Source organism: Liolophura sinensis, chromosome 5 (genome assembly GCF_032854445.1).
Source record: "Liolophura sinensis isolate JHLJ2023 chromosome 5, CUHK_Ljap_v2, whole genome shotgun sequence".
Taxonomy (NCBI): Eukaryota; Metazoa; Mollusca; class Polyplacophora; order Chitonida; family Chitonidae; genus Liolophura; species Liolophura sinensis.
In genome coordinates this window covers 12,563,871-12,582,591 of record NC_088299.1, presented here as the reverse complement: position 1 = coordinate 12,582,591, position 18,721 = coordinate 12,563,871, and the positions used below count along the sequence as shown (strand labels likewise).

Genomic DNA, 18,721 nt, shown 5'->3' with positions numbered 1-18,721 from the left:
GGCTAGGAAGAATTTTTTCATTACCCGCATTTATGCTTCTCAACGATATGACAAGCCTATGTCTTTATCTATAATCCAAATTCAGCAAGAAATAATACAGACTTAATTACGAGGTATCTTTATTTGCGAATAACTCCACTTTCACTGTGATATTCAGTCAATTCAGTTTCGTCATTGTTTCGTCATGAAACCAAGAACATAGGCATGCCGCTTTCTCTTTGGCATAGGTTTTGTCTCTTAAGGCTATGGTTGAGATAACGAGGCAGTTCATTTACCATGGTGTATAGTGACTAGCTGTAGATACTAGCTGCTTGCGCCATTTTTTTTTTCTTCACTCTTTCAATGTCCGATTTTTCCAAATACATATTCGATATAACACAAAAGCATGTAATCGTCAATAATCGTGAAGATTTGTAAATAATATTTGACCTTATAAAAGGCGACGCTTGAGGAAAAACGACGTTAATCACTATCTGTGAGGTTTGCGTTTGCCCAAGGAATTGAACGATGTATAATGATTTCAGCGGAGGGCAAAACACAAGTTGTTAAAGTTATCAAAACGAAACAGAATCCATCTAGATTCTCAGTGGTTAACATTGTTGCCTTAAAGAGAAGATAAGTTCGTTCTGTAGATTCAGTGATACAGTGGCTCTACAGAGATCAGACAAAACGTTTTAATTCAAAGAAGATGATGGGGCTTATTTGGTGTTTTCAGTGAGCAATATATTGCGTTTTGAAATGAATTAGTGTAACATTTGGTTCCAAGGGAACAGCAGATACTGGTGTGCAGTGTTGTACACAAGGACTGTATATTTCTCCCGATGCCGCGATGTTAAAGGGAGGCGCTATAGTTTAAATAAGTCATTCACGTTGCCATGGTATAAGATGTCATCCGCTGCAACACAACCAGCCAAGCATAGACTTCATTACATTTGCAAAAGTGTTAGTGGGAACACGCTCATTACAGCTGGAAGCTGACCTAGGCTTAGTAGCAGAATCATCGTTGCCGGGGATAGAGCATGTGTTTTATTCTCCTATGATATCCAGCTCACCGTAATTCCAGTTGGCTTATAAATCGTATTCATTGATTTACGCCAATTAATGCCTCAGTCAGAACGGATTTAACGACATGTCAGGGCCGGATGTATTTTTTCTGTTTACGAAACTGTGTTTCATCGGCTGCCTCTCGTAAAATACTCCACATATTCATGACACATATTTGTGCCAGTTTAAGCAAACTAGACTCGAAAGCTCTAATAACAACTATAAACACCGGATACTACCTTGGTTCTGAGGCTCATCCGGTTTCATGGCTATTAAAGCGAGCTACTTCACTGTTGTTTTATTTTCACTGGCCTATCTGAACTTGCACAATGCTGTCATGTTAATTCAGATCATTTTGTCCGCAGGTTTTTTGAGAATCCACTCTGCCTGGAAATGTTGCTCGTTTACACCACAAGGAGGAAGCCGTAGAAAATTTCTGGTTTTGTTATAGAAATGCACGGAAGGCGGTTGCCGCGATTTCGATCCGCGCCGTTAAAAAAACTCACAGTTTCAATTTGCAAGCATGCTGATAATAGTTGGTACTTATCGCAAATATATTCATCTGGGATAACCAGGTCTGTAAATCGCTCCCTCCGTCCGTCTGTTGGTTTGTCGAACAGCAGGTCGCTTGGTCAGATATTTGGCTCCCTATCCTTAGGCATGGATCGTTCACTTAATGAGGGCCTGCGTGTAAGACGACATCGATTTTTTCAGTAATGTCGCAGCTATTGCAAATATGTGCTTGTTTACCTATGCGCCCATTTTTGTTTTTACCTAAATTCGTGTTGTGGCATTCGTGGTGGGTCCCCTGGACGAGCAGCTGTCATCTAATTGAGGAATTCTTGAGACCATCGATAAGTATCAAGTAAATAAATGAGTAAATCTAATCCCTCTTAGACGAGTAGCTAATGGTAGAATGAACAATTTAACCCTGACATTGTAAGGCAGTACTACCCCAAAGAACACTTCTGGGTTGGATTTAGCTGGTTCCGCACAATATCATAGGGAAAGTTCTTCGTCGTTATTCTGCAATGTATAATCCTCTAAATCTATCCCGAAATAAGGATTACGCACCCTTCCTGTTATGAAGCGCGGGAACTAATCCTTGGTTTTTCTATGAGTTGGTAGAGCGTCAGCTTCTGGGGTGGTAGATCCACGATCAAACCTGGGTGGGATCACACATCAGGCCTTAAAAGAGGAAGTTGTAGCTTCCTAGCTTGGCGTTCAGTATTAAGGAGATAGTAATCACCCAGGAGCCTCTCACCAATGCGGTCGCTGTGAGTTCAAATCCAGCTCATGCTTGCTTTCTCTCCGGCCGTAAATGGGAAGGTCTGGCAGCAACCTGCGGGTGGGGATGGGTTTCCCCCGGACTCTGCCCGATTTCCTCCCACCCTAATTGTCGTATAGGTGAAATATTCTTGAGTGCGGGGTAAAACCAATCAAATAAGTAAATTAAGGAGATAGTACAACGAGATAGTACAATAGTTGATCCGAATCAGTTTAATGGCTCTAGTGGGGGCGGCTTACTTGTATTCGGTGAAGTACCAGTAGATAAAGGAGCGGTGAAAATCCATCCTGCAACAAGGACGCCCGTTACATGCACACGTCGTTAAACCCTAAGCACTCTCTCACTCGTTTTGCTATGGAAACATCATCATTTCAATTAATTTCATTTCGCCTGCTCCCTTGGCGCTCAGCAATGACAGAATAGAGCACTAAAACATGGATGATTGGAAGTGTTAGTTTAATGTCATGAAACTTGGTCGGGTGTCATGTGTGGTGTCATGATACTTCGAGGGCATGAACTCGCCCTGCCACAGGAAGACACAATATGCACACACACCAAATGACTCTTCATCGTCATATGACTGAACATTTCTACATTCCAAAACATACTTACATACGCATATGCTTATTTCACCAGTGTAGTACGTCCATAACATTAATTCATGTATGAATCCCATTATTGTTTAAAATACATAGTTTATACTGGTAAAAATATTATAGTACAATATTGAAATTCGCTGTACCGCATAACGGTGGAAGCAAATGTGGCACATACACGGTACTGCACAAAGGTGGAAGCAAATGTGGCACATGCAGGGTACCACACAAAGACGGAAGCAAATGTGACACATACACGGTACCGCACAATGACGGAAGCAAATGTGGCACATACGCGGTACCACACAAAGACGGAAGCAAATGAGGCACATACACGGTACCACACAAAGACGGAAGCAAATGCGGTACATACACGGTACCGCACTAAAGTGGAAGCAAATGTGGCACATGCACAGCACCGCACAACGACGGAAGCAAATGTGGCATATGCACGGTACAACACAAAGACGGAAGCAAATGGGGCACATACACGGTACCACACAAAGACGGAATCAAATGTAGCACATGCACGTTACCACACAAAGGTGGAAGCAACTGTGGCACATGCACGGTACCACACAAAGGTGGAAACAAATGTAGTACATACACGGTACCGCACAAAGACGGAAGCAACTGTGGCACATACACGGTACGGCACAAAGACGAAAGCAAATGTGGCACATACATGCTACCACACAAAGGTGGAAGCAAATGTGGTACGCGCACGGTACCACACAAGGTGGCAGCAAATGTGACACGCGCACGATACCACACAAAAACAGAGTTTTCAAATGCGTGGCCCCAATAACTATATTCACAGTTTGAACAGCTGCATTATGGTGAACTAGTAGAGGTGTTGGAATGTCACGTGATGCCAATAATAACCATCTTGATGAAGTGCTGATGCTATATTCGGTTCCAAAATGTTGCCCTGCTGGGCGTGTTTTTCTGAAATGTCACTAATAACATGAAGTAAGATCCGCTGAACAGTATTTACACTGGTTCGTTTAAATGCTCCACCCATACAAAGCATCTCCGGTTCAGGGGAACCATCTCGATAGTTTAGCACGAGGGTCGTTTATGGCTGTGCGACAAAAATCAATAAACTGATGTATATCAGTACATTTTACTCCCGGTTGGCCACTGATATCAGGCTGATTGTATAACATCACATCATCGCTCTGGAAAATAATTGCATCGGAACACAGCAATCCCATCGTGAAGGCGTTGAATTCACGCGTTTGTGATGGCGTTTTGCTCGTGTTGAACACAAAATACAATATACAAAGCCAAAAACGTGATTCATTAGAGACCGTCTTCACAGGTAGGAAAATAAAATATGGAAATGATAACGGTTTCTTAATTAGCTAGTGTTTTGAGTTTTTAAGCAATTTTCGAGTTCCTGATTCATACTTGAACCAAGTTTGCTTACGCTTTCTTTGAAAGAAAATCGCTTACATGTATTGGTTTTTGACATTTTCAAAGCCAATGTAATACAGAATGGACACGCGTAAACTACGTCTCACATTTTTAGCATAGGTAAAGTCGAATTATATTGCTCAGCATCATATTTAAGAATATTTTTCTTATGCAATATCTTATGTAAGTTTTCTGGGTATAGTAAACCGTATCGGGGGTAAACCACCGACCTTATGCAAGTTGCTGACATACAGATTTTCCACATGAAATTGGCTGGAAAAATGTGCCCTTTGACGAACGTGAGATGGAGCAAACGACCACACGGGCTTTGTCACCAAGGTCATCAAGGTCCCGCAACCAGTGAGACACAATTATCCTGCCCATGGCCAGGTTAGCATCTATGCGTCCAAACGTATACCAGCCCTCAACCGAAATGAATGTTCCAGGTCAATATTCGCAAGGCAAGTTCCCAAAACAGCGTTTAACGCAAGCCACCAAAGAACTGCGAAATTAGGGCGAAATGATGCAAAATGAACCGGTTAACGGTTTTCAATTATACGGAAAAGACGCAAGGAATGTTCTAGGCAAATGAGTGAAATAAGTATCTAAATCGTGTACCAAGCTGGTATGTAAGTTGTCGATGAGGTTAGAAACGGCACCTGGAGCTTTAATAGGGCTTTGCGAAGTCCATTGTTGGATCCGAGCATGTGTTAGTACAAAGCTCAAGTACACATATACCAGTATGTAAATACGGTCATGTTGTACTGTTTGTTTCAGGTTTGTTAAATTGAAGCTTACTCCTGAGATTATTATTGCCATTAGGAACACTGTTTTAGGAATAATAAAAAAATAATAATTGGGAAAATTCAGTAAAGATCTAGGATTCCTGTGGCTTGTGTACGGCTTATTTCAACATTACTTATGTGGTAAATTATACTGGCCTCACACTTGTATTTATTGTTCTGGTGGTAGATATACGTGTATTTCTCAGGTAAAGGTTGAAATTAAAGGACTTACATGTAAACGTTCCTCTGCCGAAGAATGCATTCCAAAGTGTTAAAATAAAGTTGTTCATGTTGCACTATATCGTTTGATTCAGAGCATAGCAATTTAGGATTTACGTAAACAGTTAGAAAAAAACCTAACTAACATAAACTGACTCGAGGATGGATTACAGATAATTGCCAACTGGCACAATGTCGTTGCTCTTGTGGATTTACTCTCCATGCATTTTATATTCACTAAGGATCGTGAATCGCACAAGCTCCTACACTCATAATAGTACTTTGTGAGCAATAGCTGTGTCTAATGAACCCTCATTTGTAGTGGATACCTAAAGCCACGCTCTCTTACCCCCAATGCGGTAAATGACTTCAAATTTTGCAACTTTTTCCTGTCTTCGAAATGTAAATGACTTCAAGGTGTTTTGGGGCTTGTGTTGAAGGTGGTATAATGTCCTACTTGAAACGGTGTAAGTTTTCAGCACCAAAAGCAGCATTTTATCGCACTTTTTGGTCTCTAGTATTGCTCTTCTTTTGGGCGAAATTTTAGATCATTTACCGTATACACAATATTATTCACTTAGTTATTTGCGTGGTGTTTTACGCCCATTCAAGAATATTTTACTTATACTTATAAGGCAGTCAGCATTATAGTTAATGGTAAATGTGGTCTTCAATATGTTTTTCGACTTGTCTTAGAAATTAGGCACAGCCAGAAAAAAAAAACATCACTACCTACACATTACTGGATGACCTCCCACGTTTTATACAACATTAACAGTATGAGTGGGTGGTTCCTTGCGATACTATCAGAATATCAGTAGTCCTATGCAGACTGCCGCACGTCCGGATCTGTACAATTTACAGGTGAACTACAACCTACAGTAAGAACGCTATGGTATGATCGTTTTCGTTTCCCCCTTAAGTGGGTTGACAACCCACCACTTTTGTGACTTCACACATTTGCACCATTGTTCACTGTATCGACTATGTGTTCATAGAAAGAACTGTGACCTGAGAGTAAAAATAACATTTTCACAATTATTTAAGTATTTGACGCCCTTTTAGATATCGACAAATGATTTTGTTTGAATCATTTCTTCCAGGCAAAGTGAGAAGACAATAGATTCGAGCTTTTAAACCCAACAATAATTACGGTTTTAAGATTTGTCTTAAATCCTGTACACGTTAGAGGCTGTAGGTCTAATGGACCTCGGCTGGACGATGCCTATGATACATGTGAAATGGGCAGCCACACAGCGTAGAGAAGCTGGCTAAGCTTTTTGTTTCCAGTGTGCTTGTCGACCCTGTTTCCGCTAGATTATACTATAATACTATAATCATGAACTTAAATTGTGTGGAGAAACACTTCATGTTTAACTTACAGGGGTAAGCTAAAAACTACAGATTTTATCATTTTCCTGAACTTAGGAAGTGTTGTAAAATCAACGCTGGAAGAGAAGATTAGATTTGTCAGTCTGTAGATACCACTATGAATTCTCAGACCGTTTTAAGCAAGATCCGGAGTGAGGGACAAGCATTTTGAATATTATGATTTGACAAGAAGTTCTGTTTTCTCCATTGCGAAGAATGGTCATGTTGTATTTCCGAAACCTTGATCTCTCACTCTCTCTGGCAAGGTTATAAAAAGCGCGGTCATTACATTTAAGCATGGTTTTTTTTTCAAACCAAAATAGTAGTGCAATAAACAATTGGTTAAAGTCGACCATCTTTATTTAGCATGGGTCGTGTGAGGATATTTATTTACCTCACGGTTTCTCAATGCAGCTTTAACATGTAAAATATTCTAGTCACACACGGTCTTTTTAAGCAGATGCATCCTGAACATTCTAACCTGAGGTGTAATCTGTCTATTAATACCTTGGTCCTCAGCGTTTACAATTTTGATTGACCAAGGCCTTTACTTTAAAGCCTGCTGCTAGCAGTTACCAGAAATGGACTCTTTCATATATGACTGATGGAAATCACGGTGAAATTGAGTGACGTTCGTATCAGTGCACATGAGCCTTTGTTCAGCCTACTAGTTTGGTACTAGTAGGCGTAAATTCGAATCTATCTATCTACGGCTGCCGTTGCCTTAGTACATCTGCCCTTCCTCTCTCGTAGTTGAAGATGTTCGTTCACTACGAATAGCAGCTCGCGTCAGACTGGTTTGACTGACAGTCTTAACGGCATTCACTTTCAAAGCTATCGGTGGACCAGTAATCAGTGAAATGATGGTTCCTAGCTTCAAGTACTATTCGATCACTTCATCAATGGACCTTTGTACTAATGCACGCTGATAGTCCTTCTCTAATCATATTAACTCTATAAATGATGCTTTCTGAGGCAATAGTAATTTGCATTTGCCATTAGGAGAGAAGAGCTATTGGTTTTTGCAGAGGGAAATAATCGATACTAAATGTATGCTAATTTAACACTGCCATGTCGTACAGTTCACAGACCGAGTAAATGAAAGATGCACATTCCACAGATACAGCGGATGATGTAATCTAAATTATCTACATTTAGTTGATGATATTGTCATTTCTTTCTCTTTAGATTTTTATTTGTTTGTATTTCCTCTGATGGATAGAATAAAATACTATAGGAATAAAAATATGATAAAACCTATGTCTCGCTACTTGAAACATACAACTAAAATCGAATAAATGTTGAAACATGTCAGTTTCTTTGAGATTTTTGGAATCCATTTTTCAGTAAAATACCCTTGTATGTATACATTTTTAAATTTATGTTTAACGCCATTCTCAGAAATATTTTATTGTAGGGCTGGGCTAGGTTTATCGGGTGGACGTGGAAGGAGGGGGGCAAGAAAAAAAAAAGCTGAAAGCTGCAGTCGAAGCTGGATTCGAACTTGCGATCTTATCGGTCAGTGGTTAATCAGACACGATAAAAACTACGTCTTATGTGCTGGTCCCTAATATATCGATACCTGCACGATCGTACACTCTAATTACGTTGTAAAAAAAAAATTTAACGCATTGTTGACTTTGCCAATCCTGCACTTAATGTGTTTGCTCATGACAATATATGGGTGTTTGGTTTGAGGCAGGCATAGGACGGATGTACTTGATACAGGTCTGGACTATCACAAACGTAACAGGGCCTTCAGACAACGCTTTTACCAAACAATTTTCTGGCTAGTTTAGCCCATCATAATCCCCAGGTGCAAGTTAAGGTACAAAACTGACGACACCCGGCGGTCAGTTGAGTTCGACTTTATCATACATCATGGCAGGGCAAGGGTAGTTTCACGAAATGGCTCAGCGAATCACCGAAGACACACACTACGCCGTTATAGTAGTTGGATGGTAAACCAGACGGATATTAGAGAAGACAGATAGAGTTAACTGTGTATTCTGTAATCACTTCTCTGACTCGTACACTGCCAAATGACACTGCTGATTTATTGGTAGCGGTAACCTCATTAGCACGTCAAGCCTAGCTGATGATGGAAGCTTTTCACAACTGTATTACCAATTCCCGATTCTTGGATATCGATCTATCAAAATTTCCATATAATCTATTGATTAATTTCCAGCTTAATTTAATTCGGAACTCATAATGCGAAGCACCTGTACATATTGATCCAGTCAGCCGCAATACAATCCTGCCATTTCATGCAGCCTCATTCCCATTATTCAGAGAAAACTGTGACATGAGTCTATATAATGAAATAAATTTACAAATAATATCTCTGGTGAAAAAAGCTGTTCTTCTTCACAAAATATGCCGAATGTTTCAAGGCCAAAAAAGTAAGCAAACTTAAACCTGTGTCGTATAAATTATGGCTCTTCCATGGAAGCCTTCGTCAGATTTTATGGGGTTTTAAAACTGCTATAGTTAATGCCATTCATTTACTTAACATTTTCATTCCTCCACCTTAGTTTAGCGGTGGGAGTTGGGGGGATTTTTTTCCCATCAAGATCCCATCATTCCTCAGTATCTTTCTTCGATACGGTATGAATGATTATGGCTTAGCGCGACATCGGCAGTATCTCACCCATATCGTGGTGATCTTCGATATCGTACATGTACATTCAGTAAACACAGCACAATAGCAAAGTCTATTAGAAAACTAAAACATTAGAGAACTTTGTAGAACAGGGGTGAAATTCACTGAGAAGTGCGTTAGAATGAGAGGAAAACTTTACAACCAGGTTAACATCAATCAATATTCATCAAGGTTAATAGCTTGGTAAACCACGTCAAGGTAGATAAAAAAATGGCAATACAGTTCAACTTCACAGCAGCTGGCCTTTGATATGAGTTAACGTTTTTTGCCGTAATGCGAAATGGCAGAGATCAGACGATGTTTGTTAGGCGATGTGTTTTGTAGATCATACATCATTTAATGACGACAGAGAAATGCGTCTGGGGCTTGTGTTTTGTCTTCGCAATACAAGCAGATGTTAATAGTTTATTACCTACACTAAGCATTATCGATTTTTCTGCGAGCATCAGCAGAAAATATATGTAGGGCTAATACACGAGTACGTGTAGGGCTTTAAATTTCATGACATGCCCTCGCTCTATTTCGTCTGTATGAGCTCATAATGGGTGATGGAAATGCTTGTTTTATCTACATGTGTTCTTCAAGATATCATAAATCTTGTTCGGTAATAGTTCTTTGTATTTAGGAAGATTTAGGAAGAGAGATATGAGAATATCAGGTAAATAACCCATAAGCCCAAGTTGCAACCAATGTACGCTGCAAATATCTAAACAAAAAGGGTATTTGTGGTTAGGCAATTGTATGACAAATGCGCTAATAAATTGGGCGCTTATCACTTGCAAAGAAAAGCAGCAAGCAAATTTCAGTGATGCTGTACAAAACAGAGTTGGTGTTTCAGGCGTAAACCTTCTAATCGGTTTCTACAGCATGCACAACAGTATTCAAGATGTGTCTGAAGCGAAGTATGTAACTGTTGTGTTCACAGAGTTTAAAAAGAAAACATACATTTGTATTGGAAATGTATTCCAATACAATCGCAGAAGTTCGCGATCTGGAAAAACCGATTTAGCATTAATGAGGAAGTGCAATACATAGCTCAAGACTAATACTCTTAGTGGAAGCCCTGTATCATAAAAATAAGAATATAAACAATTCATACAAATTTTGTTAATTGAAAAACTAACTAATTATTTGAAAACTGTTGCTTAAAAGCATCCCTGTGAATGAAATTATCAAGCTATATCGTTTTGTTGATGTTTACCAGCTGTATAAGATTAAGTCTGTTCACCTGCCTTTTTACGTACGGATACAAGTTTTAGTGGTCAAGTGTAACCAAAGAAAATAACTGATAATCTATCTTTTATTACAACATGCCATAATAAGTGTGATACGCTCACAATGATGCTATCCGCCGTTGTATAAGTGAAATATTCTTGAGTGTGGCATAAAACACTAATCAAACAAACAAACAAACGGTTTTTCACAGTATCTGAATGGAATACCACAATGTTAAAGTCGTACTTTAACCACAGTATGTACCTGAATCTCAGTTGTTTAGATATTATACCAGACACGTTACACAACTTAAGCTGCTATACAATAATTACAGTTCATAGGTAAAATGTCATACGCAGAAACACTTCGTATAAAATAATACAAATCTGATCTCCAACCATCGCCAATAGAAATAACTAGGGGTGTTCCAGTTAAAAGTGTCTCTGTGCGTGAAGACGACGTGGAGGTGCCTCGAGAAGGGTCCCATAATAATGGCTCAATTGTCAGCTTGTGACACTGAAACTGTTAGACATTTAATGCTTAATCTATGGCGTCTAAGAAGCGCGGGAAATGACAGACCTCGTTGGCGGGGACACCGAGGATTTCGGATGGAGATTACCCTCGTGTCTCCCTGCCTGTTGACAATATTTTTTTATCTATAAAACATTACCTTTGTCATTTGTTATGTAAGAGTATGGCACAGTGAAATATCCCTGTATTTTATTTATGCATTTGATATGCATTTGATGCCGTATTCGAAGAAAGTTCATGGATGTAACCGGCATACAAAAGGTAAACCACCGCCCTTTGATAAGTTACAAACGCACTTTCCTTCGGACTTGCACGCAATATTGTCAGCAAGGTACCAAGAGCAAGAATATCTTTTTTTTTCGGGGGGGGGGGGAGGTTCTGAAGCATAGACATGGAAGGTTGCATTGCTTTGAACTGAGCCTCAGTCAAGTACTCAGACTTCACAGCCTACGAATTGTTGTTTACAGGAAGAGGGATGGGTCTGTTGCCTAAAATGTTCACTCCAACTGTCTTTTCTTTCAATTTTCAGGTTATAGTGCTGGAATATGGGACAGATGTTACCAAAACCACACTGATTTGAACGCCTTCTCGCTGTGCCCAAGAGAGAGAACCCGTATGCCTAACGTTACATCTGAGAAGCATAGTGCTCATTGCAGAGAATAAATCATATTGTCCATTATAGACGTCGAATAACAGTGGCAAAAATAGAAAAAGTGGCATTAAACATAAATGCCAATATTTGATCAGAATTTCTCGTATTTTATAGAAATAATGTCACATGTGTCGTTTAAGGCTCGCTAAACTTTATTTGCAGCATTTATTAATGACGTTAGATAACATTGGTTCCAACACGATACCTAATTGCTTAAGATTGTGTGGTTTCGGTGAAACAGATTTGTAGATCGCAAACGTTTTGTGAAATAACACTTACTGGACTGTGTTAAATACATTCATATATGTTTGATAAGAACCTGTATGTTGTAACACCAGTGTATGTTGTCTCGCAAGGAGAGTCATACACCGGGTTTGTCTGTCACAACTAAATACTATCAACCCGTTCCTGTCAAAATTCTGGGATGTGTAAAGTGGAGTTTGTAATAAAAATACATTCTGGACTACCAGTGGAACCCTAACGTGAATGTGCCGTTTAGTGTATTGCTGAGATATTTGTTATGCTAATAATACCATTGTTCCAGTGTCACATTGCTGACATTAATACGTTTACCAGGCAAACTTCCTAATGCAGGATGAGTTTAAGCATTGATTTCAATGACAACAGTTGATCTCAATGACAACAATGTCCAAGTCAGTATGGAGTTATTTAATGACATCGTTACAACAGAGTGACATCCCAGAGCAGAATGACCTCTTAACGCCACTGCACTGTAGAGTTCCTTGCCTAGTTTTAACATGGCAGTATTCTTCTTCTGACAGAATGTCATTATTTCACACCCAAACTGTGAGTTGTGAGTTCAAGTCCAGCTCATGCTGGCGGCCGTACGTGAGAAGGTCTGCCAGCAACCTGTGGATGGTCGTGGGTTTTCCCCGGGCTCTGGCCGGTTCCCACCCACCATAATGCTGGCCGCCGTCGTATAAGTGAAATATTCTTGAGTACGGCGTAAAACACCAATCAAAAAAAAAAAAAACAATCAATTGGGTGGATTGGTCCTGCCGTGCCGTAATTGACGGCGTCACGTCGCAAAGGGTCGTCACTGTGATGATGTAAGTGGTACCTCACAACAAGCGTAAGCCACCGACGGCCCATCTTTCAAAATTAGCTCTGTCCACGTGTAGGCTTATAATACAGCTCTAATGCAAATTAGGTATCTTGATGTTTGCTGTTAACAAATCACCTCATCGGTCCTCTGATAAATGACACACCTTCAAAGAGTTTAGCTGTGTTCATACAGCATGCATGTAATGGTTTATTAATTCTGCACGCTTTTGATCTTTTTTTTTCTTCAGATTGGCAGAACGCTGTGATTGGTTTCATGCTCTTCGCCGCATCCTTCGGATTCTTGGCCTCCATACTTTCCATCTTAGGCGTTTGTACGACACCTTTGCCAAAGAAAATCTATTATTTCCATTCATCAGGCGAAATTTTCCTCGTGTGTGGTGAGTGTGATTATCTCCCTTCCAGAATATTAATGGGTAATGAAATATCTTCTTGATGCAATACAGGAAATAGGGCTGCGGCGGTCATGTCATTGGACGGTGTGCGGCGTTGCTTATTACCATTCCGTGTCACCTTCCACTGACAGACACACGCGACGAATAATGGCCCGGGGGCCATAGGTATTGTCAGCCCAGTACAGACGTATCCATTATCTGTCAGATTTCGCCATGAGCTTTCCTGATAGCGCGCCCTTATCAGATTTCAATCCCTCTGAGTGCAATCGGTCACAGGCAAACTACATATAGCCACCACAACTGAGGATTAACAAGCAGTCCAAATATTATGTAGCTTATAATTAATGCAAGGCTATGCTTGTAAAGTCGACATTTGTGTTTGAAGCATAGCAACATGACATTAGTGTGAATGCATATTAGAACGCTTTTCCGAATGGCGGCTTTGTATAGTGCCAAAGTATATTTTTGTGTGTCTATGGCGGTTGAAAGTTGAACCATTTCTTTGCTTTGCGGTAGGCGAATTTTTTAATCAATATATATATAGACTATATATATATGTAGACTATACACTTAACCGTTAATATTTTTAACTAATTTTCTAACTAATCACACGAATAAAAAAAACGCAAAGAGGCTTGGAACCGTAGCCTAGTCCCTCTGGCTTGGCTCTCAGTGTAAAGCTATTGATCAAATAATGATCTGTTCGGTGTCATTATACTATGCATGTTATCCTTAGAGCATCATGTCTGGTGTCTTCATCATGGCGTTACAGTCAAGCAGCACTATAAATAACACAATGGATCCCCAGCAAACAAAAGTACAATATCTAGATATCATCAAGTATGAAACCAATTTTATACCCCAGTCAAATAAAACAACTATATAGCATGTGGCGGCTGTTAAAGAAATCTACGCTGATTGGCTAACAGTAGAGATAGGGTTTTCTGGGTTAAACCCTCAAGAATTGGTAACGCTTGAACTTATATCTTCCATACCTAAAATTCACCTTAAGCATAGCCAAGGCATGCCTGCTTCTTATACCAACCAATCACGATCGATCCCTTTAAGTCTCGTGCTAGAAGAAATTTAGTCTCACACCTTACGGAGATGGTAACAAAATCAGCGACTGGCCACGATTGCTGTACGCAGTGTAAATGTCTACATCCTATCCTTTGATAGTCATGACAATTAGAGAACACAAACAGAAGGTTAGAATTAGTTTTGAATAATTCTATATTTCCACTCAGCAAGAGAGTTTTATTCAGGACACTGTAGCTAGTTAGACGCTTTAACATCACAATAGTTCCTTGTGGTGCAATTGTGATGTTTACGGAAACCCGTTTTCAACCTCATAAACGCAGATTTACAATGCTGACCATGGCAGTTGTTCATGTGTGCCACGGGCACTCAGTGAGCAGTCTTCTTAGCTAAAGGGATTTGGTCAAATGCAAACTGGACTATTTAGTAGATAATAGATCATAACGATTTCTCATCGGAATGACCTGGTAGATGTGACGCTTTTCTAAGCTTGCCTCTAGCATTGTCGGCGAAAGATAATATTCCGGAAAGGATAATGTCCAGTCAATGGGAAAAGACATTAGTTACCCATGTTATTGGACCGCTGTTCTAAAAGCCTTCCTCACTATAAAGTACACCCCCAGGAACATGGACCACGTTGTTCCCCGACCAAACCTGTTGGGGTAAAGTATTGATGGGCGAATATCGTGTTTGTCTTTTAGGGCGAATTTCCACGTCAACCCAGAGCTATTGGCAAAAACAAGATTATTTCAGTTGGACTTAATTTTCCAATCGAAGTCAATCAGTATTTGAACCAAGTCATAGGTTTATTGGCTTCGTGTCCCGTTTTTCTGACCGTCTGGAAGTCGGATTGCTCTACGTGAGTTCACTCAATGTGGATGCCATTTGAACTCCAAAGACAGTTTTTTACTGACTGCCTGGCGTGTTTGCACGTCAGAAAAAAGGCATACAATATCCTATCGTCTCCTCCACCAAAAGCCAGGAAATTAATGTCACAAAATCAATTTGCCCCGAGAGAACCCCAAAGTGTTTCCAATGCTAAGCCTCGCCAGCAGCCACGGCACACAGCTGTCTGTATGATACAGATATGTGGCTATGTATCCGTCGGGTCTCGAACAACAGAAATCATATAAACGTCGGGCTGCAATGCATTGCATGGAATTTACAGAGAATACCAATTATTTCAAATTGCCCTTTCGCAACATTCAGTCAGCTTTTATAAAGAGGCTATCAAATAAAATTATCTTTCATGTACCAATAGTCCTGTTGGACGAAGGGATAAGAATAAAAAAACTGTGACATAAAGGAGGGTTTTTTTTCTATTTCACAAGTCTGTTGTCTGGTTCACAAAACAAAAAAAACAAACTTTGGCGTGCATTAATATATTGCAGCCAGGGATTTTTCTGCCTGTACATATGAAGCTGTTGTGTCTTATGTGGGTTTTGCCCTGAATAATATTTTTCTGTTAATTCCTTATGATACCAAACATAAAGTTTTTTTTTTTGGATTTGCAAGATTTTGTATCCTGATAGCTACATCCAAAAAGGTAGTCAGTTTAATTCTTACTAACATTAGAAAAACTGCTTATATTTAACTCTCAGATTATTCTCATGAAGATTTTAATTAGAGCTCTTTGGTCGAGCCCATTGATGGATTTTGTCGCTGTGCTCTATTGACATCACAATTAAAATAAATGCCAGTAATTACAAACAAGCTTAAGTCGATCTATGAGGCGTTGTTCTGAGGGCACCCATGTCGTTCTGAACCTTCGTTTCACGAAACTTTTTTACTCAGCAAAATGTGCTTAATATTTTAATGCTTGATTGTATAGACTTCCTGTAACATGCATCGCAGATTCACATGTTACATGCGCCATTATAAATAATGCGGTTGTATAAAATTAAGAAATCATTGCATGAGAAAACTAGCAAAAATTAACAATAGTTTTAGCATTTATATGTTATTATTTGGTTCTTAAGTAAGCCGATGTAACGGAATTTACCTTTCAGACAATGTGAGGTTTGTGGTTTATTGTTTTACGTTCCTTTCAAACTGGCGGCAAATGTATATTTAAATTCCTTGAGATCTGCTTTAAACTTTTATAAAAAAATAAAGGTAAAAAAAATAAATGAATATTTTTTTTAATTTGAGGCAAAAGCCTCGGAGATCAATATCATGTTTGTTTTTCTTTTTTCCCCACAGCTGCGAGCTGTACGTTTGCCCTCCTCATTTACCCGATGTCCATTGAGTTGGATAAATCAATAGAGGGTCATCGGTACGGCATTGGATACGGACTAGGCTGGGGAGCCGCTTTCTTCTTCTACGCAGCGGCACTGTGCATGAGTCTGGATGAGTTAGTACGGGCGTCTTCCAGGGCCAAATGCTGCCGGTGCTGCTGGGGGAGATCAAACGAGGGGGACCGAGGGGACCTCAGACAAGTATGACAAGTGATGTGCGGAGCCACCTGGTGGCAATATTTAAATGTATGCAAACAGGGGCGACAGTCCCTTTCGAACTGGTGCCAGAGAAAACTATGGTCCTACTTCATTGAAGTTGGTCCAGATGAGATCGGTTGCGCGTTTCTCAACGGATCAGGGTTTTTCCATCTTTGTCTTCTCTTAAATGGTACGGATCCTAGAAGAACATCTTCCAGTGTATTAAAAGAATGGCGCTTTTGACGACTGTCATTTAAAGTTGACGACTGTTAAACTCATTCCACTTGCATTTAGCGTTCTGGTGGAAAATGCCTTGGGGAAATAAAGTGAAAGGTTCAGGAATGTTTAACGTGTTCGATAACCAACTTAACATGGTGCTCGCAGTGCTGCATGTGAATAGTTTCCACGGCAGCGCTATGTCGTGAGAGTTTATCGCTGTGATGTGACGTCACGCACACGTAACGCTCTGAGCGCTTCTTGAAAACAACCACACTGGACGGTTTCAAGGGATTGCAAGAGCAGACAAAAGCTGCAGCAGGAAGAGGTGGGGACAAGACCAGAGCTTTGTGATCAACAGAGTAGCAGCTTGTGGCCTCCATTCATTCTTGAGTGATTATTGTTCAACTTTAACAGATAAATCTAAGCAGATGTCGTTTTACTAAATAACATATTTAGACTCCTAACGACTACTGGTCAATTTAACTATCTTTGCTTCTAGACCATATGAAGGATACTCGGAAAGTCTGAATGGAAACCTTAACGTATTCAGTATAAACCGACAAGGAGACATTTCTCAGGTGCGATACTGAACGGTGCTGATTGGACATGAAGGCACTATGCTCAAATATGACGAAGACAAATCGTGGTAGCAAAGTTTTTTACTTCTTGCATTTCAGTTGTTTTCTAAGCAAACTCCTTTAAAACTCTATATCATAAGCCTTCGAATATAATACGAAGAAGAAATACTGCAGCTGACATTGTTTTTCTCAAATGGTATGAGAATTTTTTTTTGGGTGGGTAGGGGGAGGGGGGGCTGGAAGGGGTCAGGTGGGGCGTGTGAGGGTAGAATCATACTAGCACTATGTTGAACACTGTTTCCTATATCTACACTATATATATATATATATATGTATATATATATGCACGTGTTATTTACGACAACACTATTTTCACATTTCATATTTACTTGTGATAAGAAAGTATTTATAAGAGTTTTTTAAGCTCAGCACTCAGTATCTAGGTGATATATGGCATTATTATTGGGTCAGACATGGGGTATGTTGACCATAACTCATTCTCCCAGATCTGTATAAATGAATACACTAAGTATGGTACTTTTGCACGTTGAATTGTTGATGGGTTTTTACACGTTATAGCGTATTTTTTATACACTTTGCTCATGTGGAACTCCTAAAAAATCAAGTTCAACTGGTTGATATTTAATATGTTTCTCTCTCACCATTCCATTTAGTGTACAGTCATTGCCTTTGCCGTTGATCTCTGTATATCTCTTGGTGGTCCTTCTCCAATACGTCAAACCCATCGCCTTTATCCATTTTGCATATCTTCTGCATAAAGTTGTTTTCCTAAATGAGACAGATGTAGCTTTCGTGTTATTTCCTTATAATACCTGTTGTTGTACCTCAGGCCCTGGCACTGTTACAGAGTTTTCAAGAGTTGTCATACTTTTGAGTGCATATACATACAAATAACCTTCTACAACACATAAACACTGCACAACAAGTAAATGTACATTATACACAGCTGAATGTAAGGATTTAGAACAAAGGTCTTCCAGTGGATAAAAAAAAGTTTCCATAGAGCATCTTCTGGTCATGGTGCCGGGTAACACATGACTTACCAAGCGGTATATTGATGATGTACTGGCGTTAAATAACCGCCATATTGCTAAGGCGGTGAAAGAAATCTATCCGCCTTCATTGGATTTTAAGGATACAACAGATAGTCCTGATGGTACATCTTGT

General features: G+C 39.7%; 1 protein-coding gene across 1 annotated transcript in view; it reads left to right on the top strand.

Annotated features, from left to right (window-relative positions):
* LOC135465892 (uncharacterized) overlaps positions 1-17,750 on the top strand; it is a 58,817-nt gene extending 41,067 nt beyond the window's left edge. The window contains exons 3-4 of the mRNA XM_064743262.1: positions 13,099-13,248; positions 16,504-17,750. Of these exons, the coding sequence (XP_064599332.1) occupies positions 13,099-13,248; positions 16,504-16,745 (392 nt within the window). The 3' untranslated portion in view covers positions 16,746-17,750. The remainder of the gene's footprint in view (positions 1-13,098; positions 13,249-16,503) is intronic.
* The last annotated feature ends 971 nt before the right edge of the window (positions 17,751-18,721 follow it).